Source organism: Eubalaena glacialis, chromosome 5, assembly GCF_028564815.1.
Source record: "Eubalaena glacialis isolate mEubGla1 chromosome 5, mEubGla1.1.hap2.+ XY, whole genome shotgun sequence".
NCBI lineage: Eukaryota > Metazoa > Chordata > Mammalia > Artiodactyla > Balaenidae > Eubalaena > Eubalaena glacialis.
The window spans coordinates 3,279,080-3,304,810 of record NC_083720.1 but is presented as its reverse complement, the minus strand read 5'-3'; the positions used below and the strand labels follow the sequence as shown (position 1 = coordinate 3,304,810).

General features: G+C 58.1%; 1 protein-coding gene across 5 annotated transcripts in view; it reads right to left on the bottom strand.

Annotated features, from left to right (window-relative positions):
- ACOX3 (acyl-CoA oxidase 3, pristanoyl) overlaps positions 1–25,731 on the bottom strand; it is a 47,333-nt gene that overhangs the window by 5,771 nt on the left and 15,831 nt on the right. For 4 of the 5 annotated variants that reach the window (XM_061191912.1, XM_061191914.1, XM_061191916.1 and 1 more), the window contains exons 7-16: positions 25,413–25,501; positions 20,177–20,273; positions 18,143–18,325; positions 16,298–16,420; positions 14,646–14,766; positions 12,444–12,566; positions 12,093–12,206; positions 7,236–7,351; positions 1,695–1,869; positions 485–552 (exon numbers count right to left, since the gene is read on the bottom strand). In XM_061191912.1, the coding sequence (XP_061047895.1) occupies positions 485–552; positions 1,695–1,869; positions 7,236–7,351; positions 12,093–12,206; positions 12,444–12,566; positions 14,646–14,766; positions 16,298–16,420; positions 18,143–18,325; positions 20,177–20,273; positions 25,413–25,501 (1,209 nt within the window). Of the gene's footprint in view, positions 1–484; positions 553–1,694; positions 1,870–5,997; positions 6,184–7,235; positions 7,352–12,092; positions 12,207–12,443; positions 12,567–14,645; positions 14,767–16,297; positions 16,421–18,142; positions 18,326–20,176; positions 20,274–25,412; positions 25,502–25,731 lie in introns of those variants that run through there. The other variant, XM_061191917.1, reaches the window with a different exon arrangement.

Below are 25,731 nucleotides of genomic sequence, written 5' to 3'. Positions count from 1 at the left end.
CACCGGCCGCCGTTCTACCGCCAACAGCCCCAGGTGGCCAGTGGTGATGGTATGGGACAGCGCCGCCCCAGAACACGTCCACCCCCGCAGAAAGCTCCAATGGACAGAGTGCCGCCGGAACGTGACGTGGGGCTGGGGCCATCTGACTTTTCTGGGCGACAAAGGTAGAAGGATGCAATACAAAAGGAAAATACCATGAAACGAACTAAACTTGGAGGCTAACTTGAAATGCTGGAGAGAATTATCAATTTTGCTGCAAAAAATATTATTAGAGCGAGCTGAACGTGTACAGAGTCTACGACAGTCCCTGAAAGTGACGCTTCCTGAAATTTCTGACATAAGCACGTTCTCTGTAGGTTTCCTGGCTGTGCTAACAGCTGCCCGCATACAAACGAGTGGGAAGCTAAGGTCAGTGAACGTTAACATACAGGTGATCGCATGTAATGTGGAAATCGTATAAGGATATAAGGGGATTTCAACTCACCTGGGCACACAGGGCCAGGATGGCGTTCTCTACCATTTTACCTGCTTGTTCACCAGAAAAGTAGCCACCTGTAAGCAGAGCGCTGGTTACTCTGGGGTCTGCTACCCTAACTCCCAAATTACCCACAAATTGCAAACATGCTGAAACAGCTTTCCAAAATAGCCCATTCTGTGTGAAAATGCCTCGCTACTGCTGCCCGAGCCCCGTTGCGACCCCTTCACAGAACGGCACCGGCCAGGGCTGGGTTCCTGTGTCCCCCTTCCCGCCACCTCACTGTGCCTGTGCTGGGGGTCAGAGCTGGGAGCTGGGGAGGCTGAAGCCCAGGAAGGGCGGCCTCGGGGGGCTGGGGGGAGACCCGCGGGGCAGGGCCGGCGGCAGGCAGAGCGCAGCGCGGGCGGTGGCAGGAGGCTGGGCTGGGGGCCGACAGGGGCTGCAGGCACACAGCTGCACCTGCGGGCATGTGGGCGTCTGTAGCCACCAGGGGCTGGGCACGAGACCCAGCTCCTCCACCTCACCTCCTACACTGCGGCGGGCTGTGCCGTGCCGTCCAACAGGCCTAAAGAGGTGGCCCCGATTTTGCCGCGGGACTGGCTTTTGTCTGACTTTTGCCGCAGAGAATGGCACCCGCTCACTCAGAGTGGGTGGGGTCCTCGCGCCACACCCCGCTGCTCCCCCCACCCGGGAGCCCTCGGGCATCACCTCCCAGGGGCAACACCAGCCCCAAGAGGGAAAACATGGGTTCTTGGCAAGGGGGAGGGGAAAAATCTACTCCTCACACAGCCCAGATGTACGCACAGAACGTGAACAGATACACAGAATAGCTGTAGTGTTAACACGTCATGGGGGTAGTTAGGAAAAAACGTCTAAAAGCGCTCCTTGGGGGATAATAATGAAAACGAAGGTTGAGAAACTCAGGTTTACCCCCTTCCCACCAATCTTCCAGGAATCAGGCCATTCATCACCACCTCCAGGAAGCCCTCCCGGATCCCCGGTCTGGGCATTCCTGGGGGTGCTGCCCCAGCAGCCCGGGCTCAGCCCTGTGGGCGCCACCCTGCTGCTGTGCTTTTCTTCTTGTGGCCTCTGGGCTCATCTGCTCCTCATTCAACATGTGATGAGTGCTCAGTAAATGGCACGGAAGGAGCACCACATGGGGAAAGCAGAGTCTCCTGGGTAAAGCGGAGGGCGCCCAGCTCCTGGGCAGGGGGCTCACCTCGGTAGAGCAGGGCCGTGTGCTGGTTCAGGGACCACAGGGCGTAGAGAGCACTGAGCCGCCCAAGCACAGCCCGCAGCGAGGGTGGCACGTGGGGCTGGTGCACGTGCTCGTGGAACCTCCGCACGACCGTGAGCTCCAGGAATGCCAGGGCCAAGAGGCGGCAGCAGTACACCTTCAACAGAACACAGCGCACCGCGTTAGGGAACGCACACCAAGGTCTGCGTGCCAGCAGCACTAGTGCAGCAGGGGACAGACGGGGCTGGGCAGTGCCTCTGGGGAAGCACCATGGAAAGGCCTGCAGGAACACAAGCCCAGCTGCAGCAGCTCTGGACCTCAGGCCTGGCGACCTCTCTCAGCTCAGTCCCATCTGGGACGCGGGGTGACCCCACAGCCAACACACAGGCACGGCGGGCTTGTCCAGTGCGGCCTGGCACTGCAGAGCAGTGGCGTCTCCAGGAGGTGGGCTCCCTGAGAGCACAGGGTCAATTCTCTTGTACCCGGGGCCACAGACAAGGCTACTCCGGGGACTCACCTGAAAGTGACGTCAGCTCGTCCAAGGGTGTGGCCACGCCCCTGCCCCGCAAGTTTCTAAAGATCAGCCTTTCTCTCCCACTCTCCTATCACGTCCAGGAATAAGGGAACCGCTGAACAGGGGCCAAGATGTGCAGCCGTTCCCAGCCGAGTTTTACTTGTGTGTGAGTTCTGATGCTGGCTTTGTTTGTGCAAGCAGGAAGTCACCACGGATCTGGTGACCAATATCCAAAACATCTGCTGCTAATCATTAGCTTTGCTTGTCAGCTTTTCTTTCCCCATCTCTAATTTATCAGTTTACTGTTTTTTATTAGAACAATTATAGATGCGTTCCTGATTTGTTATAATGATCATGTGTTGTTTGTGTAATTAAAAAAATAATCCAGCAAGGAGGTGACCGGGGATGGGGCAGGGTGAAGACCTTTATTCAGTGCCTGCCTACTTTGCCCCCGAACATCAGCCAGAATCAACAGAGCGCGGTCCAGAGTGCGGTCCGGGGGGGGCGGGGGAAGGGGGCGCAGTCACCAAGGGGCAGGAGCTATGATTTCAAGGCCTGCTCTCAACTTTCAGAGCAAACTCTGGGTCGTCCCTTGGTCACTTCCGAGGCCGAGGCTCTCCCAGGGCCTGCCCGAGACTAGGCGCCCTCAGGAGAAAATTCAAGGGGAGGATGCTTCCCCGGCCTCGTGCCAGTCTGCCTGGTCTGACCCCAAGACCCCGCTGGGCTTCTGAAGCCGCGAGGGCACACATCCTGCGTCCCCGTGTCCTGCCTGGAGGGCCAGCCCGGGGCCTTCAGAGCGGCTTTGTCCCCTTCCCTCTCGCACACGCCGTGGTGTGTGTGCCCTTGGCTTTGGAGGGTGAGCATTGGGGGAGGCTGGGTGAGGAGACCTCACAGGAGGGAAGCTGACAAAGCTGACGACGGAGGTGGGCAGGGAGTACCCCACCCTCACCCCAGGCCAGGCACTAAGCTAATAAGAGCCAGCAGTTTATCACCTTGATCCTCCCTGGACCCCACGGATGAAACAAGGTCACGCAACGGGCAAGAGGTGGAGACACAGTTGAACCCAGGCAGGCTGGCCCCAATGTCCACCCCTTCACTATGTCACTAGAGCATGTCATTACAGTAACCACCAGCACTCCTAAATGTGCTCACGCGCTGTGGGCTCCGCTCTGCGTGGGGACCCTTGCGAATCCCAGAAGCCGGGCTCAGAACTGAATCCAAACTCTCCATGCTCTCCACTTTACTCTCTCCTTTTCAACCACGTGGACTTTCTAGTATTAAACCACATTGCGTTCATCTTATTTTCCCGTGCAAGCAGCGCACGTCCATTTCAGCTATGGCATCAGCTGGTGCAGGCCTGGAAAGGCAGCGCCACCTCTGACCTCGCCACCCGAAAAACGCATCCTGAGCCCCGCTGAGCTTTGAGTCACTGACGCAGAAGTGATTCAGGGTCGAGGGGACCAGCTTCCAAATCCACTCGGCTTTTCCAAATGTGCACGTGTGGACAAGTGGTTTCCGCCCCAAGCCCAAGCTTCTTGGTCTGAGAAGAGAGAGCGTCAGGGTGCAGCCTCCAAGCGCTGCCGGCAGGAGCATCAGACAGCATCTCACGTGTCCAGCACCTGCTCGGGGTCCTAGAAGCTGCTCTGTGATGGTGGCTGCTATTCTACTCTGTCTCAATCCCAGGACTCGGACACGCATGAAGCTGCTACGTGTGCTTCTGGAAATGTTCAGATGAGGCCATCAGCTAGCTGCCTGGGGGACATGGGCTTTGGGGGTCCGCCCCACCGCGACCTCCGCGCCCAGGACGCCCGATACAGCAGCGGGCTCAGGAGCCCACGTCTACTCCCCACCCCAGGGGCTGGCTGGCTGGCTCTCCTGGCCGCTGCCTGCGAACCTGAATGAACAGCCGTGGAGAACACAGTACACGGGCAGTACGTGCGGGGCCTGGGTGGTCACGTGGATGCAGGGTGACGGCCACGCCAGGCCATGGGCAGGCAGGAAGTGTCTGAAGGGAGACATGGCAGAGCCGAGATTCCACGAGCCACAGAGAACGGATCTGCTTCCGCTTCCCATCAGCTCCCCGCTCCAGACAGGAGGCTCCACTGACTCAGGGGTCCTTGACTGGGGCCGGTTTGCCCCCTGGGGCATCTGGCACCGTCAGAAGACAGTTTGGGCTGTCATGACTCGGAGGTGTTGTTGGCATCTTAGTGGGTACAGGCCTGGGGTACTGTTGGGCACCCCACAATGCACGGACAGGTCCCCCCAAATCACACAGCCCAAACATGCATAGGGGTGAGGGCCTCACTCCAGCTCCCGTGCCCTCAACTTCCCTCCCAAATCCTTACACACAGTGCCCGTCCTTGACTTCTCCCGGACAGCCTGTCCTTGCCGCCAGCAGATCTGACCGCACTATTAACAGACGTGGGCCAGTGCCCACAAAGGGTCCTGTATGGTGTCCACTCTGGGGCCGTGGTGGGGACAGAAACACTCAGGGGTGGTCCTACCCCCCGTGGCACAAGCTGCTCCGTACTCAATGTTTCTGCCGTTCTGTCATCATGAAAAGCTCCAGAGAGAGACCAGCAGTCTGACGTGTGAGGCCAGGAAGGTCCGTTCCCCTCTCCCCGCACGGGTCCCAGTGCCAGGCTCCTCCCTCTCATGAATCCCCACCCCCAATAAACCTACAGCCCCAGGGAAAAGATTCGGATCCAGGTATCAGTTTCTGGTGTGCTCTGATTTCTGAGTATATTTGCATTTTAACAAGTAATAAATATTTTAGGCAGAAAACAAAATCTGAACTATCCAAGTGTGGACATCAGCCGTGCAGTGTGGGGAAAAGAGCTGGGCTCAGGGGTCAGCTGGCTTGGGTTCAATGCTTGGGGGTTCTTACAAGCAGCAGCAGATAAAGAAAAGTTGATCAACTCCCCCCCCGTCCCCCGCTGAGTCAAAGCGTGAACACGCTTTGTATTTTCACAAAAGCAGCCAGTAACCTCCCCCAAAGGGCACAGTAGTTCACACCCTCGGCTGACGGCGCATGGAGTGGCCCTTGTCTGCCAGACACTGTCCTCTGACCCGCACATCCCTGGCCCTGGTTCATGGTCAGCGACTGCTCTGGCTGCCGCCTCGGGCCAGTGGCTGGTTTCCGGGCCAGGCTGACCCTCAATCTGTAGGGACTCTTTCCTACCGTCGGTTCCGTACGTTTCATGCTTCCCCAGACTGGAATCTGTCTTCTGACTTCGCTTTTGTAGTATCTTTTGCTGTTTAGAAAGGGTGAACGTATGTGTAGTCAGAGCTGACAGTTCTCTCTTCTTTCACAGCCTCTGAGTTTCCTGTCTTGCTTGAGCAGCTCGGCCCGCCGAGGGCCGTAAACATTCGCTGAAGTTTCCCTCTCGTGCTCTACTGCTACTCCGATCACCGTACGGGCGGGGACCACATCCCCACAGGACCCTGAACGTCCAGCCCAGGGCTCTGAGGCGCTCTCAGCTGGCAGGATGACCCAGCGCTCACTCCTAATGCTCCGTGATCCAGACCAGGTCTGGAGAATGCAGCCCCCCTCTCGGGTCACCTTCCCCTCCAGGCCCCGCGGCCGCCTTCCAGCCCACATCACGGCCGCTCCGTCTGGCCGCACCTCAGCTCGGAGGCTCTCCCCAGGGACACCCGTCCTGGCTGGACCCAGGCTGGGTACGCTGGCCTCTCCTGTCCTCTGCCACGAGGCTCGCTGAAGTGCCCTTACCAAGTTCTCAGTCGAAGGTCTAAATGTGAATTCCTTCTCAAACGACCAAGCCACACACGCGGGTTCTGTTGTGTGTGTGTGCAGGTGCCGGGCACAGGCCGGCGGGCACGGCGGTGTCGCAGAAGGGCTCAGACGAGACCTGTGGTGACCTTCTGGGTAGCTCTGCGGGATGCGGATGTGGTAGGAATGGGCGGCCTCTGTGTCCTCCAACTCTTCGGGGTCTTGGGCTACAATGCAGAGAAAGGAGGAGCTCCGCAGCCGTCCGTGTCCGAGTGACCGAGTGTGCCGCGGCCCCAGCCCACGCGGAAGGGTCGTGTGCACACCTCCTCTCTCGGGTTCCTGGACTGAACTAGGGTTTCACCGACCTTGACGTCTGCTGAATTCATTTAGACACAGGTGTGATCTTGGTTTATTCACCCTCAGTCAGAGCCTTTCCAGTCGAGACCCATCCTTGTGAGCCCCTCTCCCTCCCTGGGGCAGGCGTGCCCAGCTGGTCCCTGATGCCCGCTCTGCTCTGGCTGCATCTGCTCAAGGGGTGAAGCTGTCCCTCGCAGCACAGGGGGCGGGGCCCTCGGAGGTGATGGGCAGACGCGGCCCCAGGCTCTCGGGGGAGGCTCCATCGCCCAGTGTCCACGGAGTAGGGGTGACACCAGTTTTAGAAGCTTCCTGGGCTACGTTTTTCCCAAACGACACCCGTCACTGTAGATGCACGGGGCCCACGGACCACAGCAGGACCAGATCCCATGCAAAGAGGTGTTTAGAGCGGCTGTTTTCATGCTGGGGATTCCAGACACGAGAGGCAGCCCTGTCCCGGAGTGAGAACCAGAGCTGCCCTTGGGCCAATCTCACCAAGCCTCCTTGGAGAAGCACGATGACTAAGGAAGCAAATGCAGACAGAGCGTGGGTGGGACCTCACAGGAGTCACCGAGCCGTCACTCTGCTGGTCGGGAGGGACCCTGGCGGCTGACGGGCTCCACTGTGTGCCTGAGGCTCCCACAGCCCCGGGTCTCCCCTCCAACCAGCACAGCTCTGGCCGACGGGCCACACACTTGTCGGGCACCTTAGATATGATGCCCACAACCTCTTCCACACGGGGCAAGGGCGGCACCACCGTCCCAACAGCAAACCAAGGTGCGGAGAGGTCAGGCCAAGCGCCCGAGGTCACAGGGGCTGAGCACCAGGGCCTGCCACCACCAGGACGTGCAGCTCACCAAGGACACGACAGTGCGGGAATTAGGAGCGAATCATTAGAAAAGCAACTTTTAAAACAAACACATACCTGACAGTTGTTTCTTGCTTCAAAGTCGTTGCTTCCTGATTGTTTCTCTTGATTTAATTTCTGATAACTCTCGCGGAGCAGGTAACAGACCAACCACTCGTATGCCGCCAGCGGGACTTCAAAACGAGAAACAGAGAAAACTGTAACCCATGCAACCATAGGGCGTCTCACCCTTGTCGAGAACTCAGTTCTCCAGTTTACAGGTGCGGAAACTGAGGCCCAGAGAGGGGGACTGCCCACGGCACCCCCTCGGGGGGTGGCCGGGCTGGGACAGGCGCAGGTGAGGGTATTTCCTGGCTCTGCTGTGAGGCCAGCCGTGTTCTACACGGTTCTAGCGGCCACGGAGTCCACAGGGCCACAGAGTCACTCTGGGGGCAGCCACCTCGTTTACGATGAGGATACACAGTCTGGAAGAAGCTCGGATCCGCACGGACGTCGGGACGACTTTCCAGCAGGTGGTAGGAGGAGGGGCGCCCTGTCCACCTGGCCAGCCCGGCCCTGGGGCCCTGGACCTCACACCGGCCCCCCCGAGGCCTCGCCCCCCTCGCCCGAGAGCCCTGAAGGGCAGAGAGGAAGCACCACGGCAGGGGTGTAGACAGACAGGGACGGGCTGGAAGGGGCTGGAGGGAGACCCCCGTCCTCCTCCCCATCCCCCAGCACTGCGCCCGCATCTGCGGGTCCTTCTCGTCACATCTCCGCTAGTTCCGAGGCCTCGGCGACCTCAGAACACCCTGCCCGGCAGGACTGCTACCGCCCCTTCCGTTAAGGACACAGGGCGTGAGGAGGAGCCCAGGCACATGGCGAGTGAGCGGGGTAGGGGTTAGGAGTCTGAAGCCACCACGCTTTCACCACCGACCCAGGCAGGGGGCCCAGAGCCAGGGCGCCCAGGCTGCGGGGCCTGCAGCTGCTCTCGGCTCCGGACTCCTGGGTGGGATCTGGCCGAACTGGGTCTGGGCACAAAGGCGGGACACAGGGGACCTGGGATTTCCTTCGATGTCACACAGCCCGTTCCCTGGGAAGATGACACATGGTACCCACTGGGGTCCTGCTACAGACCCCCGACCGTTTCACGCTGTCGTATCCGTTACCTCATAGCACAGCTGAGAACTTCATTAAACAGCAAACGATCCATCTCACTGGGCTGAGGAATCGAAGGCTCCAAGGCTGCAAGCAGCCTGCCCGAGCTCACACAGCTGTTCTCAGGGAGCCCAGTGAGGCGGGGGCGGGGACCTGGGACGAGGCACCCCTCCCAGAGGCCTGCCAGGTGGGGTGGCTGGAACGGGGCCCCCCGAAGTTACATCCATGTCCTAACACCCTGAAACCTGTGAATGTGCCCTTACTTGGGCACAGGGTCTTTGCAGATGGAATGACGTGACAACATGGGGTCATCCTAGATCAGGGTGGCCCTAAATCCAATGAGAAAAAGGAGAAGCGCAGACACAGAAGAGAGGCCGTGCGAAGGCAGAGGCAGAGATGGGGGATGCGGCCACAAGCCCAGGGACGCCTGCAGCCCCCATGAGCTGCGGAGACGAGGAGGGAGCCTGCCCGGAGCCTCCGGAGGGAGTGCGGCCCCGCCCACACTGGGACTTTGAGCTTCGGTCCAGGACACACACATTCCTGCTGTTTTCACACCCAGTCCTGTGCCACGGGATGCCCACAAACCAGTGGCCCAGGGCGCTGCCCTTCAGGACATCCCTGAAAAGCCAGGTGGACACTGGAAACCAGCTCTGATGCCGACGGGGCCCACTCTGACGCATGTGTGTCCCAGGGTCTTTGTGGCTAAACTCTTCCTGCCGGATGGACCGTCACCAAGACGGTAACAGGTGGGCGCCACGGGGACTCAGATTTTCCATGATTTATTGACGCGGCAACAAAACCCAAGGAAGTCGCCAAGGCCAGAAGCCGCTCAGGCTAATTCCTGACCCCAGCCAGAGGCCCCACCATCCCAGGACGCAGCAACCGCGGCTGCTCCGGACTGTTCCCAGACGCTGCCCGGGCAGGCGACCCTCTGCAGAAGTGACCCGGCTCCCCGAGGGTCCCGCACCACGTGCAGCCATGACGTCAGCAGCCCGTTCAGTTTGCTCTGTGCTCCGAGCGAGAAGCAAGCTGATACGTGAGTTGCTGGGACGTTTTTCTTTAGAAATTCCACGTTTAGCCCTTAATTCTTCACAGAGAAGTGGGTCACGCTGCTCTGTGCCCACACGGAAGGGGGGAGCCCCCAGCGAGCACACAAAAGGTACAGTCGTAGCCGGGCGGCGTGTGGGCCACTCAGAGAGTCCGTCTGGGCGTGAGGAGTCATCGGGAACAAACGGCGAAACTGGCACAGGTGGGCGGTAACGCTGCTGCTTGGGGGGCTGCTGAAGGCCCAAGACAAATGCTGCTTCAACTTCAGTCCTCAAGTCCTTCCCAGTCTCCTGGGTCACAAGTGGCCTTTGAGGCGCTGCCACACGGGGCCTCCTCGGGGCTCCCCTGGCTGCTCCCCTGCATCCCTCGAAGGCCCTGAGCGCTGCCTGTCTCCCCATGCCGGCTCCCCCCACCCAAGCGGCTCCCAGGGCGGCCACTGTCACTACCGTCAATCACTCCGGTCAATCACTCCGAGGTCGGCCCACCTGCATGGCCTCTCAGCGTCGGGGCTCCCCGACACGCCCACCGGGCACTCAACGTGGGACACCTGAACTCCCAGCTTCACCAGCACCTACCCCCCCGGAGGGGGGGTCTCACCTGGCCCTCCATCGAACGTACCACTCAAGCCGTCCTGTCCGTCTGACCATCTCCCCTGCCCTCACCCAGCTCCCCCAACTCTCTCCTGCGCTGCCTCTGCCCGGGTTCTGGTTTCCTGGCTGGTCTCCCGAGTCCAGCCTTGCTCTGCATCGGCACCAGAGCATGCCTTCCAAAGTGGGGCTCTGGCCCAGGTGCGCCCCAGAAAGCAAGGCTTGGCCACCTGGCCCCAGATCCTCGGCTGGCACACAGACCCAGGTGTGGGAGCCACCTGCTCTCCCACCATGCCCACCCCACGGCTCCTGTGTGGCTGACTGCCCCCCAAACACACGGCTCTGAACCTCCAAGACCCACCTCGCAAGCCGCCTTCCTGGGAAACAGCTAAGCTCACGTTGCAGGGGTCGCTCTGCACCCACCATGCCCAAGGGAGGGCCCCAGCTCACGGCGGCGAGCCCCCCACGAGGGCGGGGGGTACCGCATTCCCTCCTGATACCTTACAGGGGAAACCGAGGCTCAGAGAGGTTAAGCATCTAGCTCGAGGTTACACAGCTGACTCCAGACCCTGAGCTCCCAACCTCTGGGCCGTGTGCTGACCGCACCATGTACCCCTCTGAACACGTGATGCTACACAATCCTACTGTCCTGTGTATGTACACAATGGTCAGAGCAGCCAGCACGCTGAACTCCAATTATTTAATATTTTTGCAAATAAGCCAACTAAAGGAAAGAACTGGGCCTCAGTTATTAAGCGACGTGCAGCTCCTCAACACTCAGGACCGTTTGTTACACCCATCCTCAGCACGCATGCACCCTCAGCACATAAATCAGAGGAACCAGACAGAGAACTGCCCCACCCGGCCCCTCCCTCTCCAAATAAACCTTTTAATCCCTGAAGGAAAAATCTCCTGACCTTGCAGACAGCCCTCGCTCAATACTGGAAAGGTCCTGAGTGTCCAGCCCTACAGAGCCCCAGGGTCATATGTCATTTACGGACTTTTTACCAAAGATGCAGCTGACGCAAAGGCTGGCCCCGAGATGTGGGATTTGATGATCAAATGCCCTGGAGACCAACGGCTGGCCGTGGGCTCCCTTCTCCGCGTGGAGAAGATCGTCAGTGTTGGATGCCAAGCCCCTTTTGTCAAATGAATTTTGTTTGCGTTCTTTGCTCCAGAAAATGTTTTCACTTTGTTGGAACGAGCAGAAATTAGAGCACCCACAGGAAAAACAGATGACGCTGCCCTGGCGTGCCTCCTGATGCCAGTGCACAAAACAGCTTCTGCGTCCACAGTTCCAGCGAGCGGGGAAGGGACACAGCAGGCATAGCGGACACAACCTGAAGCTGGCACACCACGTGTTTACGTTCTGATTTTACAGTGGGGGACAGTATTAGGGGAAAAAATTCTGGTGGGGTTGATGTTATTAGAATGATTAGGTCATTCCCAGGGGCTTCCTGGAGCAACATTTGGGGAGCTCTGTAACCATCAGAAAGAGATCTTCAAGTGTGTCCCTGCGTCCTCTTAGCACTTTAAAAAGGGAGATGAAGGAGGTGAGTTATTGTCAGAAAAGCTGTAACAAAGTGTGGTGAGGGAGACGAAGCAATTACTAGCAGCAACATTTCTGGCTGATGATGGTGATGAAGAAGATGGAGGAGAGACGGCTGGCAAGTCAGCCCAGCCCGGGTCTGACGCCTGTTCCGGCCGCTGGCACGCACTGGGGTGGACTGGGCAGCCGTGGTCTCCTCTCCTGGAGACGTGAGCAGCGGTGCAGCCCGGCGGGGTCCCCCAGAGACGGCACGCCCAGTGCCCGCAGCTGCTGATGCTGCGATGTGTCACATGCCCTCCATCCTCCGAGTAAGGGAGGGGGCGGTTCCTTCACCCGGAGGACCCAGAGACCCGCCGCCAGGGGACACAAACACTCCGTAAAGCCAGGTGCCCTCCTGCCACGCTGAAGGCTCTCTGCTAACAGCGTTCCGTGGAACACACAGCATCTAGACAGCGGTTTTTGCGATTAAAATCACAACCGTAACACGGTGGGGGGCCAGGAGCAGACCCAGCGCCCCTTGCTCTCTGGCAGATGGGCTGCCATTCCGGCTTCTGCCAGGCACAGTGCAACCTGGAGACACGGAGGGAGTGTACTTACCTGAGGAGTCCAAGCAGTCCTCAGGGCTGCAACCCTCGAACCTGTGGCCAAGGATGTTGGGATAGGCTTCCAAAAAGTCCACGGTCTTCAGCGGGCTCTCGATGCGGGCACCGCCTAGGAGCACAGCCAGTGACTCAGGAGAGCCAGGGACCCCCCCACCCCAGGAGATGTCTGGTGGAAGGACCCCACCTGGCCCAGCCCATCACTTCAGAAGCTGGTCCATCCCCATTTGATCACACATTTCCTTCCTGCAAACCCAGGGTCCATCCTGACAGAAGAGCTAACTCAAGGGGGCCTGGGAACCGCACCCTCCCGCCCCCAACTGGGCTGCAGGGGCGCCAGCCTCCTCACCTTGGTCCCGGCGCACCAGCAGGCCAAGCAGGTAGTTGCTGGTCTGCTGCAGCAAGACGTTGTTGTCGCCTTCGTATGTGCAGTTCGGGTCGTTGTCATCTCTGAGGTCTCCCAGACGGTTCACTGCAAGGAGGCCCCAGCGTTCTCATCACTGGGGGTGCACACGTGAGAAGTGCCCCCCAACCCCCAACTGCCACCTGGGACTCTGAGGTCCCAGGCCCGGCTTGACCGGATGAAGCACTTCCCACCCTGCTCCCAGTGCCAACTCCACCCCCGACCCGCGGCGTGCCCTCTCGGTCCAGCTGCTCCCTCTTTAAGGACATATTGGTGACACCCACAAGGTCCCCAGGAAGAGAAGCAGGTGGCTCCCCATGAAGTCCCAGTGCCGCGCTCAAGAAGCATCCGCTGGCATCAGCATCCCTGTCCCTATCATGAGCCTCTCAGGTCACCTGGCAAAGCGCCCTCCAGTGGGGTCACTGACAGAGCTGACTACCTGAGCGGCGGGAGGGTGCCCTTCTTCCTCTTCCAACTGAAGGAACCCTTCTTTTGACACGAGACATTTCAAATATCTGAAGACAACTCTCATTTTTCTCTTGTCTTTCCTACCAGTGAAATAACCCAATTCCTTTGCCGATTTTATAAAGTATGCTTCCCAGATCCTCACCACCTAGGTTTCCATCCTCTGACAGAGAATATTCTCCAAACGTGAGGCTGAGATGGGAGAAAGGGTAGGACACTAACTGCTCACACTCACGTATTGCTATGAACAGCCCAAGAGGGTGTAAGATGTTCTGCAGCAGACGTGAGGCTTGTGGTCACCTATGACACCCTGATCGTCTTCCTCTGACTTGCTGCCCATGCCACAGTTAGACCACTGAACATGAAGGGCTAAGAGTGCCCTTAGAGAAATGATTTGCAACTGATATTTAAATCTAGATAAACGGCTTTACGTTTATCCCTGCTGAGTTGGGCCTCACTGGCTTCAGCCCTGTTTGTATTACGTGATGACACTTCCTTTAGTCATTTTTGTTGTCTGCAGGGCTGCATGATTCAAGTTCCTCCTTCTAAACTATTTATAGTGTCTCTATGAGCTATAACAACAAATAAATACTACAAAGAGCATTGCACAGAGGACAAAACACATGGATGAGTAACTTCTGCAGCCCCACGGTTACCCACACGTCAGTAAACGTGGAGTGTGGAGGAGGGGAGGGGCCCCCCTGCCTGCTGCCCCCGCACGAGGAGTAACTGGGACACATCCCAGTTACTAAAAGCTCCTAAAAGGCTTCCGGAGGAATAAACTGTCAAGAAGGTCTCTGCCAGTTCTGTTGTTGCCTTCTCTGAGTAACCAGACTTTAACCAATCAGTTATTGAAGATTAGCGCATGGGGAGTTAGGCAGGTAAGCTGCAATAATGATGATGACCACAATAATAATGATAATAATAACAGACCAAAATAACTGGGCACACGCCATATGCCGACACTGTGCTAAACCCTTCACGTGGGTTAGTTCACCTACTCGTTGCAAAAACCCCCGTTGTGCTATCCTATCATTAGTCCCATTTTATGGAGAAGAAAGGTGAGGAGCAGTGAGGGTGGGCAGCTTGCCCGCGGCTATGAAGCCCGTGACCGGCAGAGCCGGGATCCGGTCCTGGGCTGTCAGTCACCCCCTCTCTCCACCATCCACCAGCTGACCGAATAGCTGCCAGTGTCAATAAAAGCCAACTCTCTTTTTCTAAGTTTCAGAATTTTTCTTCGGAACAAAACTTGGTGCCAGTTTACTGCCAAAGTCATTAACTAAAAAGTTCCAATTCAGATGAACAGATAAGCTCCTTTCTGTTCTGGTTTTCGGTCTCCACGCTGCCTCGTGACACCCGGGTTTCGACCGAGGAACATCAGGTGGCAGCGAGCCGAGGGACTGGACTAGGGCAGGGGTTGGCAAACTTGGTCTAGAAAGTTCCAGCCAGTAAATGTTTTAGGCTTTGCTGAGATGGCTCAGCTCGGCGGGTGGAGTGGGAACACGGCCACAGGAAGTGTGTAAACGAATGGGCGTGACCGGGGGCCAATAAATCTTTATTCACAAAAACCTTTACCCACAGAGACAGCCTTTGGCCTGCAGGCTGTCGTTTGCCGACTCCTGGCCGTGAGCCACATGGTGCGGGCGAGGACAGAAGACCAGCCCACGTGTCCCCAAAACCTACTGGCCAGATAGCCGTGTCCTCCGCACGCCTCCCGGCACTCCTGGATTCCGCGCTGGGCCGTCCACGAGGCCAGAGGCTTGCCGGCCGACGCCAAGGCGTGGATCTCGCGTCCCAGCTCTGCCTTGGGAGAGAGAAGCCAACGAGAACAGGTGAAAAAAAGGCTCCGACTCCAGAGGTCAGGGGTCAGTTCAAGCACAGCCTCAGAGGCTTACATCCCCTCCAGTCTAATCCGAGGTACCCGACAACTACAAAGGAAAGAAACCCAATTTTAGTTTAAAAAACAGGATTCAACTAAGCACGGATACTCTGCAGTATAGTCACACAACTTCATGACAGTGAAAATAAACGACCACAGCTCTGCCTAGCCGGTAAACACGGGGTGGGAGTGCGGGGGAGCGGGGAAGGCTGATCGCAGAAGGACATAACGTTATGACTCGGTTTACGCGAAGTTTGCAGCGGAGACTAAGAAGAAACCCAAGGGGTGGGAGGCGGTGCTGAGACACTGCCCCCAGGGGAGAGGGTGGCAGGCGGCCCCAGAGGACTGCACAGGCATGGCCACTCAGCCCACACTGCGCGGAGGGCCCAGCCAGCATCCCCAGCCTTAACACGTCTAGTAAATACTCTTTCGCCTCGACTCTATGTTCAATGCAAACAATTACAAGAAAGACACACACGCACACCCGCTAAATAACGTGATGTGTTTTACCAGCATTTTCAACTTCAGAGAAGGGCTACTTTATATCCTGTGCCTGGGTTGAAGCACTGAGTTTCAGAAAGAACAGAGCTCGATGACACTTCAAAACATTTTTAACAGGACAACTCCATTGTCAGCTGGCAAAAGTTTCAATGACTCACGCTTGGGAGAAAAAACACACGTAACCCTGCACTCCTGATGAAACGGTCTTCAGGGTCACGGTCGTCGCGGTCGGCCTGACTGCTCAGCCGTGCACATCGCCGGCAACCCCCCGCCACCCCCCCCCCCCACCTCTTGACTCCTGGATGTTTACGCTGAATATTCCAAAATGTGCTAATTTGATACAGGCTTTTCAGGGTGTGGTACATAACCCCGATCTGCAGCATTCCTTATCAGTTTTCAGACGCCCTTGGTGTGATTCACATTTCCCCGCTGCCCATGAGGCAGCATAAGGGGGGAAAAAAACAACACATGAACCGTCCACATAGAAATTAGCGGAGGACCCCTTTCTACGAAGGGGCCGATCTCAGTGGATTTGCACGCTCATTTCTGGAGCAAAGCCTCGCCTGTCAAGTCAAATCCAGTCAGCTGGATTCAGACCTTTGTCAGGTTGTTTACAAAGGGATCAGAACCGTGAAATCGACGGAGGGGCCGGTAATGTGGATTTTGCAAAACCATCATGTTCTCAAGAGGAGAACAGCAGCTGAACTCACAGACGGGAACCAGGAGACGTGTCAGCACATCCTTGAGAATCGGGAATGTGGACACGTGCCTGACACGTTCCCATCGCAGCGAGGGCTCCGAGAGGACACAGCCCAGGGGTCAAGTCGGACGGAGCCTTCATCCCCGCGAATCCACGCACCGAGGTTGTTTTGAAAGAAAGGCTGAATCTTTGCTGTCCAACCCCAGTGAAATTTAAAGGATGATAAACGCTGTGGAGAAAAGCGGAGACCCTCACCTGCCTGGTGCTCCGGTCTTTCCCCAGAAGGCCTTGCTGAAGCTCCACCAGATCCAGGAAGAGCGATTTGGAAAAGTGGTCCAAGGCATAGGCCGCGGCCAGGTACGGAAGTAAGCGCCATTGCTGAAACAGACAAATCCCTGCCTGGAGACCTCCAAGTGCCCCCAGGGCCCGCCTGCCTTCCGGGGTGGGCGACAGGGCTGGAGCGCCAGGAACCCGCTGCCCACCGTCCCCACTTGTTGCAGAAGGTCCTGCATGTCTCCCGGACCCACCCCCGTGACACCTGCCCCCCGACGCTCTTCCAGTGCGGCCAGGTCTCCTGCACCACCCTGATGACCCCACTCAAGGAGAAATTGTGCCGTGTGCACCGCCCTGCACGGCCCCCTCACCGCTCTCCCATCCATGTGACCCCTGAGCCAGAGCAAATGCTGATCTACAAGAGAACTAAGAAAGCCAGGCGGCCGTGCCCGAGCACGGGGCCCACCCGGCGATGCCTGTGCTTTGGGAGCCTACAGGGAAGGAAGCGACCACCCCCCGAGCCAGATGGAGAAACAGGCTCACGGAGAGCCGAGGGAGGGTGTCTCTTTCACCAGTGCACATCCGCTGTTGCGTGGATGGAGGGGGCGGAGCCTGAAAGGACCTGGGAGACAGGTGCCACCATCGGCAGCACCATGGTCACCTGCCGTTTCCTGGGTGTGGTCACGGTGCCAACTGCTTCTCATGCACTAACGTATTTAATCCTTACAGCCACTCACAGAGACGTATTATCACCAGTCCCAACTTACAAAGGAGAAAACTAGAGCACAGAGAGGTTCAGTGGCTTGCCCAAGGACACACAGCAGGGAGGGGGTGGACCTGGGGTCAGGAGCCCAAGCATGTGGCTCAGGTGGGCTCTCGTGACCGCTGAGCCAGGCATGATGCCCAGGCAGTCGGACGTGCCGTGACCTCATCAAGGCCACGGGGTTAGTGGTGTGGTGGACACTGTGTGCCAGCCAGGCATGAACCAGGCACTGGGCTTTTCCCTACTTGTTTATTTGGCATTAAAACAGGTTCACGGCCATAGTAAAAGAAGTGTTAAAAGAAACAACTTCGATTCAGTTACAATTTCCTGAAACTTTCGCTCAGATACACCTTTGCTCACGCCTAACTGACCAAGACCTGGGTCCGATTTAGCTGCTGACTCTGGCAGGAGCCACCGACTTGATCCTCGGGGACCCACCTGGAACCCGGGGGTAACCACCGGCCCACCTGGTGTGCAGGGCAGCTGCACGGCGTGCACGGAAGGGCTGGGGACGCAGGGGCACCGGCGGGGGCTCGCTGTGATAAAATGCACGCCCCGCCCCGCCCCGCCCCGCCCCGCCCCGCCCCGCCCCGGCGTCCAGGTGATGCTCAGCCTGAGTTGCACCTTTGCCATCGAGGGCTGCCTCATCTCGGAGGACCTGGAAGGCGAGCATCCCCTCTGCTAAAGGACGTCACCACGAACAGTGCTGCCCACGCAGCCGCTGGGTCCTGGGGTCACTGCCCAGGGATGGGACGGGTGCGTTGGAGCGCGGCCCGGACGTGCAGGGCCCTGCAGGTGGGCTGAGGGTGCACACCTGCTCCCTCGGCCTCACCAGAGTGCCTCCTGCTGGTCGTACACACTCCTTTTCAACTAAAGACCACTCATCGAGACCACGTGGGGCCCCAGACGCCGCACTCCTTCCCTGTGAGTGTCTGTCACTCCCGCTGTTCACTCCTGAAGAGGCCGGATCAGCAACCAGTAACCCAGGTGCAGCGACCTAAGAGAGAAGGTATGTCTGTACGCGGAGCAGAAAGAAAGTGAACTCACGCCTGCGGAAGCTGTACCTGCATCGGATACTCCAGCACCGGTACTTCCTCCTTGTCTGTTGGTCCAAACTGACGCCTGGTGGCTGAGAAACGCAGAGCTATGGACACGGCCAGCTTTAGGTTCACGACGGACATGCCCGCGATGGCGACCCGGCCGGAGGACAGGCTGCCCAGGGACTCGCTGAAGTGCTGCCTGGCGTCCTGCAGGAGGAAAGCAGGTGAGGGCGGACCTGGGACCCGCAAGCTGCCTTGGGGACGGGCACAGACATGGAGGGGCGCTCCTTTATTCATTCAACACTTCCAGGCCCTGCCCCCAGGGTGCCCCAGACACAGGCCCCTGGGCCCAGGAGGCCAAGCTGCATGGGGGCCAGCGTCCCCATCACGGGAGGCTGTGGGGAGGCACGGAGGATGCCTAGTGACAGGAGGACGGGGCCCCGGGCAGATGCATCATCTGCAGAGACCTGCAAGCTGCCACCTGGAAGTACGAAGCCCTGCTCCCGATCCCACCGAGGACCGGACAGCCGTGCTGAGAGCGAGGCAGGAGCCGAGGGCAGAGGGCATGGCTGGCACCGACATTTCGTTTCTAAAACAGGCTCCTTCCCCCACCCCCTCACCCCCTGCCTGGGATTCCTCCCGGCCCATCAAACCACCATTCTAAGGGTTGTGATGGTCATCTGCTGTCCTTTGTGATCTTTGAAACTGGGTAATTGCCTGTGTGCATCTATTTTTAATGTGTGGTAAATCGCAATGCACTTATCGCTGTTTCCAACAGTGGCTTGTGCTTTAAGGGCCGTCGGCGGCGTTTGGGTACATCCGCCCGTAAGCCTCACCAAATTATTCGATCACGTACACCTCCCTTACCCTCTGCTGCTTCTCCTGGGTTCACTTATTTTACTATTCAGGCTTTTCTTCCAAAATTATGTCCACTCTGGTATTTGTATGGCAACATTTCAAGCCTCTGGCCGAGAATATTTATTATGTTCCCATGCACGAATGACAGTCCAGTTGGATTTAGAAGAAGCATGTTTACAGTTGTTTTCCCTCAATGGTTTGAAATGTCATCTCACTGACTTCTTGCGTTCGGCGTCGTGCCGGAGAGCTCTGAGACTAAAGGGGGTTTTACTCCGTGGAAGGTGGCTCAGCATCCTCTCTCTGGAAGACCTCAGCATCTTCTCTACGAGGTTCTGCCATTTCTCTACGGTGAGTGTGGGATGGGAGATCCTGACTCCCCCTGTATGCGCCCCTCCGTCAAGGTTTTCTTCCTTCTTTACTTTAGAGACATTTATCTTCATCGTTTCTGCAAAACATTGTCTCCGTGGTTCTCTCCATCCTTTCCTGCCGCCTCCTTCACTCTGATTTCCAACCGCTAATTCACTCTCCCGCTGTATGTACCCCATCTGTTGGGTTCTCTCAATGACTTACTTTCGTACTTTTCATTCATTTTTTTATATCGCTGTTTCCATTCTTGAATGGCTTCCTGTGTCACCTCTAGCTTCTCTTGTCATCTGAAGGTACTTGTCACACTCGCTGAAGCCCTGTTCTCTCGGCTCCAAGCAGCCGACGCTCAATGTCAGGCAGGGTTCTCACACGCACATGTGCTCCCGGGACGCGTCATCCCGGCTGTGGGTTCAGGACCGGGAGGGCTCAGCTACCCTGACTGGGCCACGTCTGGAAAGCGCCCGGGGCCATGCCACTGCATGTCTACACTCAATGAACTTAGGGGCGTGGTCAGCCCCAGACACCAGAGGACACTGTCACCCCCGTTGGTGCACAGCCCACCAGGCAACCCTTCACTCTTAAGCCCCTGCTGGGAAACAGAACTGGCGGGGGCAACCTCCCTAACTGAAGTGCCCGGGGGCTGGCAGGGGCGGGGCGGGGGAAGGTCATCGTGCTCGGGGCCCTGGGGGTGTGGCCGACCCAAGCACTCCCGTCCCTGTTGGCGGCACTGGGACCTGATCCTAGACAGGTCTGCACGGACCACGGGCTCCTGTGGTGACTCTCCCCCTCTGAGCACAGGGGGTGGGTGTCCTGTGGGCCTGGAGGCAGCTGTACCTTAACATGGGTGACGTAGGTGCCCTCGGGGGTGATATCTCCTGAGCGGTTCAGCAGGTCCTGGCGAGGAATCCTGACCTTGTGGAACATGGCAAATCTGTGTGGAGACACAGCGCTTCTGGTTAAACTGGGGTTGGCCCCCGGGGCTTATCTCTTCTCCCTCCTGAAACTCAGTCAAATAAAAGCAAAGGACAGCTCAAAAGGTGACATAATCCCCAAAAGACCAAAAAAAAAAAAAACCCAAAAAACCCAACAAGACAAAAACGCAGGAGAGAGAAGGCACCAGTAGACAGGACATTTCAACAAATTTTTCTATCCAAAAAAGCAGGCGTAAGCAAAAGGTGGTGTGAGTGATGGGCTCTGCGTGAGATAAAGTGGCCGTCTGCTGGTAATGATGGAGGCCAGCCCCACCACCCCCCTACCCCCAGCGCTCGGGCCTCAGGGCTGCACGCGGGCTCCCGCTACACTACACGCTAGGGAGGAAACGTCCTCGCTCGCTGCGGCCAGAACACCTGGGACCGGTCATTCAGCAGAAAAGGCAGAACCGTTTTCGTAAAGATGAGAATCTCCGGTTCTCACACTTGAATCCCACACCAGAGTCCACACACGGAGTGACAAAATCAGCAAACTGAGGTTTTAAACGTCCCAAGTCAAACAGGAGAACCGCACCATCCCATTAGGGCTCCAGAGGCGGCGAGTCAGCTCCCCTGAGCAGCTGAAAACACACGTGCACACGCATCCCTGGGGATCACGCGTGTGTCAGTAATCGAAGGTATTTTCTGTGGTTGTCAGGAAGGAAAATCTGTCTCACGATAGTGCAGGGAACAAGGTTATGCGAAGTAACGGGTGGTACAGACACTGTGCAAAAAAACCCAAACCATCTTAAAATATCAACAGTTCCGACGGTGCCTTATCTGATTTCTAAGCAGTTTCGATGTCACACGGAACATTCTTTTACAGAACCACGGGAAGCGGCTCTGGGAAGAGCAGCGGCGCCCTGTGGAGAGGGGCGGCAGCTCCTCGTGCCACCCCCCCAGCTCCTCCTTGGATCCCAGGCTGCGCGGCTCCCCAGGCACCGTCCCGAGCCACGGTGCTCCCCCTCACCCCGAGCTGTGTCTCGACGGTCTGTGCCTCTTCTTGCCCCATTTACTGCAACAGTCCCCCCCTCGGCTCTCTCCAGGCCCCACCTCGTGCCCCTGTCCCGCACACGGGAGCAGAGGCTTCTCTAAACTTCAGCTCGGAATGGTCACACCCGGCACGAGAATCTTGGGTCCCTGGGGCCAACAGACTCTAAACCCGTAGGAAAACGTGGTAAGCCCTCCGGCGGGACCCCTGTCAGCTGCTGCAACAGCACCAGCCTCCTGGTAGCCCGCAGCCCGCAGCTGCGTCACATCTGCCTGTGACCGTCAAGCCGGCCAGACCCTCTCCTGGCCTCTGGGCCGACGGCCCTCAGAGCGCTGCCACCTCCTCCAAGATGCCTGCCACGATTCCCACCCCTGCCCCGAGGTGAGCACCCAGGGGTCCCACAGCACCATTAGATGGCGGTCCTGGCCACGTTGCCCACTGAGCCACTTGCTTCTCGGTGGCAGTTAGTGACCCTGTTATAAGGGGGCCACATGCCTGGCACCTAGCAGACACGTAATAAGTGCCGGGGATGAATCAACAGCAGCGAGACATCGTCCTTGGGGCGCCGGTGCACCTCCACAGAACCCCGAGTCCCGGGGCAGCCTTGAGGGGTGACACAGCCAGTGCACCTGGGGAAAAGCTGAGACCCGGGGCTGGGCGTGGGGCGGCTGGAGGGGCCTTCGGAAGCGACTAGGATTTCTGCACGTGAGGCCACCAGGCCCCCACCAGCATCCAGGCCAGGGTCTCCCTCCGGCGTGTGAAATGCAGGCCCGGCCCAAGCATCCGAAGGCACTGCCTGGAGGGAGCCACTCGTCAGGGCCTTTGTGGGGTGGCTCTGACTGGCCCCGGGAGGCTTTGGGGGGTTCAGACACCCACGTCTCAAGAATGCCTGGCCTCAATGCCGATGTCCCTGGTCTGGTCCAGCTCGTCACTTGAAAGGCAAGGAATGCTTCTCCAAGTCTGATGCTGTCAACTCAGAGCGCCCTTTTTAAGGAGTGGAAAATCTTCACCCTTCCCTGCCACACAGGGATGGAACAAGGCTGAATATATTTATAGTTGTGAAAATATTCGCTGGAGTTTAACTGAAATCAAAATTTTACACATTCTCTTTTGAGCACTGCCATGTGGCAAAGGCTGTTCCAGAAACAGTCGATGCTGGCCAGCCTGGTCAGAATCCCCAGTGTCCCCAGAGGGCACGGGGGGCCGCATAGGTTGTATCTGATATGGAGTGTGCGTGACTTGGGGTGTGTGACACGATAGTGTGAGCATACGGCAGGGCTGGGAGTTAGCGGGTGGCAGGCCCTGCTCCCAGGCGCCGTACCCCCTTCCTCCCGGGCCTCTCGCTCCACATCCCAGTGACCTCCTTGCTCCTGGGGCCTCTCACTGCTGCCCCAGCCCCACCGGGGCCCCAGCGCCTCGTGGGACATCCTCCTAGCCGCTCTCGAGATGCCTCCCCGCCTCACCTCTGAGCAAGTGTGAGGATGCCCTGCAGCCCACCTTGAAGGTGAGGCTCAACAGTTCACTTGAGGGATCTTTACTGATTTGCTTTTAGAGTTATTTGGCTAAAAGTAATCCGTGCAATTTACGTCTGCCTCTGATTTCTAGACAGTCTTCCCACAGGCTCGCGAATTCTTGTGACCTACCTATGAATTGTTAACCACTTTTTCAAAATAAAAGATCTGGGACAAAAATCACTCAATCGCGACACTGCTCCGCAAGCAGCAGGCAAGCAGGGAAAACCAGGGATTCAGACCCGCGCGCCCTCTGCTGGGCGTGCACCCCGAAGCTGGCGGGGACAGCTGCGTTTCTGGCGGGGCGGGCACTGCCTGCGTCACCGCCCCTGGCCCACATCCCAGCCCCAGCCCAGGGGCCGAGGGACCCCAGGCACCACTGAACCTTCAAAGGCTCAGGGACCGGGTACGGCTGCTTCCACGTCCTGTCTGCCGACCTCCAAGTGGCCCCATGGGAACGGCGACTCTGGTTTGGGGGGGCCGCTCTGAGCCGGCTTCAGGGTGGTCACCATGCTGCCCCCTGGCGGCACCCGGGCTGGCACTGCTGAGTCTCAGAAGAGCTTGGCTCCTCTGACGTGACATGTTTATTTAGGAGGGCCTTTGCGACGTTGGCGTGACTCCCTGGGACCATCGCCATAAGAGACAAATATTCAGGCTCTAAAACGGGACTTGATTTGGGAGAACCAAGGGCAGAGTTTTTCACGGATGTCCCAAAACAGTGTTAAAGGTTCTAACTTGTAAAACCAAATGAACGGGGACTGGAGATCTGTGACCTCGCCCAAGGCCTTCCTTGGACAGCAGTGACCCGGCAGCACTTGTTCACAGCTGGAGGGTCATTTCCCACCGCCAGGCGCCTGGAGATACACCTGCCCGGCCTCACGTGTGAGCACAGACCCTGCCACAGATGGAGTCACCGCACACGCATTTTCCGGGTCCCACGCTGAGACGCGTGGCTCTAACAAAAGAACGCTCGTGGTCATAGAGTCCAGAGCAAGACGGGGCCTTCCACCTCCACCTCCCGCGTGGTCCTCCTTGATGATGCCTCACTTCGGCCAGATCGGGTGCATCTTCTCAAACACGCCGAACCGCATGGCGGCCTCGCTTTGAGGGCTGCAGAGCTTCCCCTGCCCCAAGGACCACAGGCCACATGGCCCGTCCCTGCCGGGGGGGCCCCATGCACCCGCACAAAGCAGTGATGGGAGGAAACCGACACCCTCCTCCCCCTACCCAGGGCTCCAGCGTTAATTAACAGGCTCTTTTCACAGGCCAGCGAGAGAGGCACTCGAAGCTCTAGACAGGTATAGGTTAGAAGGGCTGTGTGTGTGTGTGTGTGTGTGTGTGTGTGTGTGTGTGTGTGTGTTTCTGGTTTCACTTTTTAGCGACATCCTTCCGTTTGCTCCGCCAGCTACACAGAGTGAAAATCGATGGTTCTCCCGCCCTGTCTGGTACAGGCTGGGGCCCCACCTGTTCTGAGGGTCCAAGCAGAGGTTTGAGACACTCTCCGTGCCCCCAGCTCCCCTACCTCTGGGGAGGGGCGACAGCTGAAAGGAGGTTTCTCCGCGCTTAGGGTGGTGGGAGACCACCTGGCCCAGCTTCTGTCTCAGAGATGAACTGCCTCCTGATTTACACTCAAGATGACCGGGGTCAGGATAACCAGCGGGGTCAAACTACGGCGAGGCGGGTTCCTCTGTTCTCTGCCCCCCGACGAAGCGGCAGGTATGCAAATGTTCCCGAGACGCAGTGTGAGGTACACGACTAAGGAACCCCCGGCTGTGCTTCCCCCCCAGGTAGAAAGCATCTCAGGAGAACAGAGGGGCACAAAGCATCTCAGCCAGGCTTTCCGGGAGACGGCATGTGAGTCCCGCCCGCAGGCGCAGGTTGGGGAGCACTGACAGGTAGCAAAGGTCGGTAAGACCATGCCCGGCCCCCAGGCAGGGCTATGCGAGGGCCCGGCTTGCTGACATCATGCCCACCTTACAGACGAGGAGACGGCCAAGAAAGCTGGTCAAGATAACACAAAGAGGCAGAGGTGGACCCAGGATTTGAACCCAAATCTGTCTGATTCCAAACCTCATGCCATGAATGAACCCGGGAGCCCCTCAGGGAGACTCCAAGGCCCTTCCTGACGTGGCTCCCCTGCCCACCCGCCCCCCTCCAGCTCCCCAAGCCCAGGTCTCATCTCAGACCACTCTGCCCCCGCTACCCGGAACCCGGCTCTATCCCCAGAAGCAGCGTGGACACCTGTTGGGTGCCTGAGCTCTAGGATGGGGAGCAGGCCCAGGTCACAGGCTGAGGCCCCACGGGAGACAGGTGTCCAGCCTGAGCCTGGCCTGAGAGCTGGAGCGGCCACCTGCCGGGGAGAAGTTTTTGTGCTCTGCACTTGGGGCCACTTATGTCTCCTGAGGTTGGAGTACAAACAGGACCCGGCCCTTTCCAACATGATCTCAGGTGCAGAGGTGAGGCGCATCCCGCAGGAGCCTGGGAGGGTACGGGGACAGCACTGAGGGACCCGGTGGGCTCACAGGTAGGACGTACTGAGCAGGCAGCCTTGAGGAACGACCCCTGGAGGAGTGACCGTCAAGCACAAGGTGCGCGCTCACCCATTGTCCAGACCGTTCTGTCCAAGCTTCTTTCCGATGTCGCCAACCATCACCCCTGGCATGGGAAGAAGGGTCTTCGGGTCCCGAATCTGCACAAACCACAGATGGCAACTCTTATGACCACACGAAAATCAAGATGAAAATGTTCGAAACTCCCCGTGACCGAGCCACAGGCTCCCTCCGTGTAGCTGCCGTGGGTTAAAGTGTCCTCCAAACATGTGACCTTGATGGGACACAGGGTCCTTGCAGATGTAATTAAGGATCTGGAGGTGAGGTCTCTCTGGGTTACCTGGGTGGGCCCTGAATCCAATGACCGCTG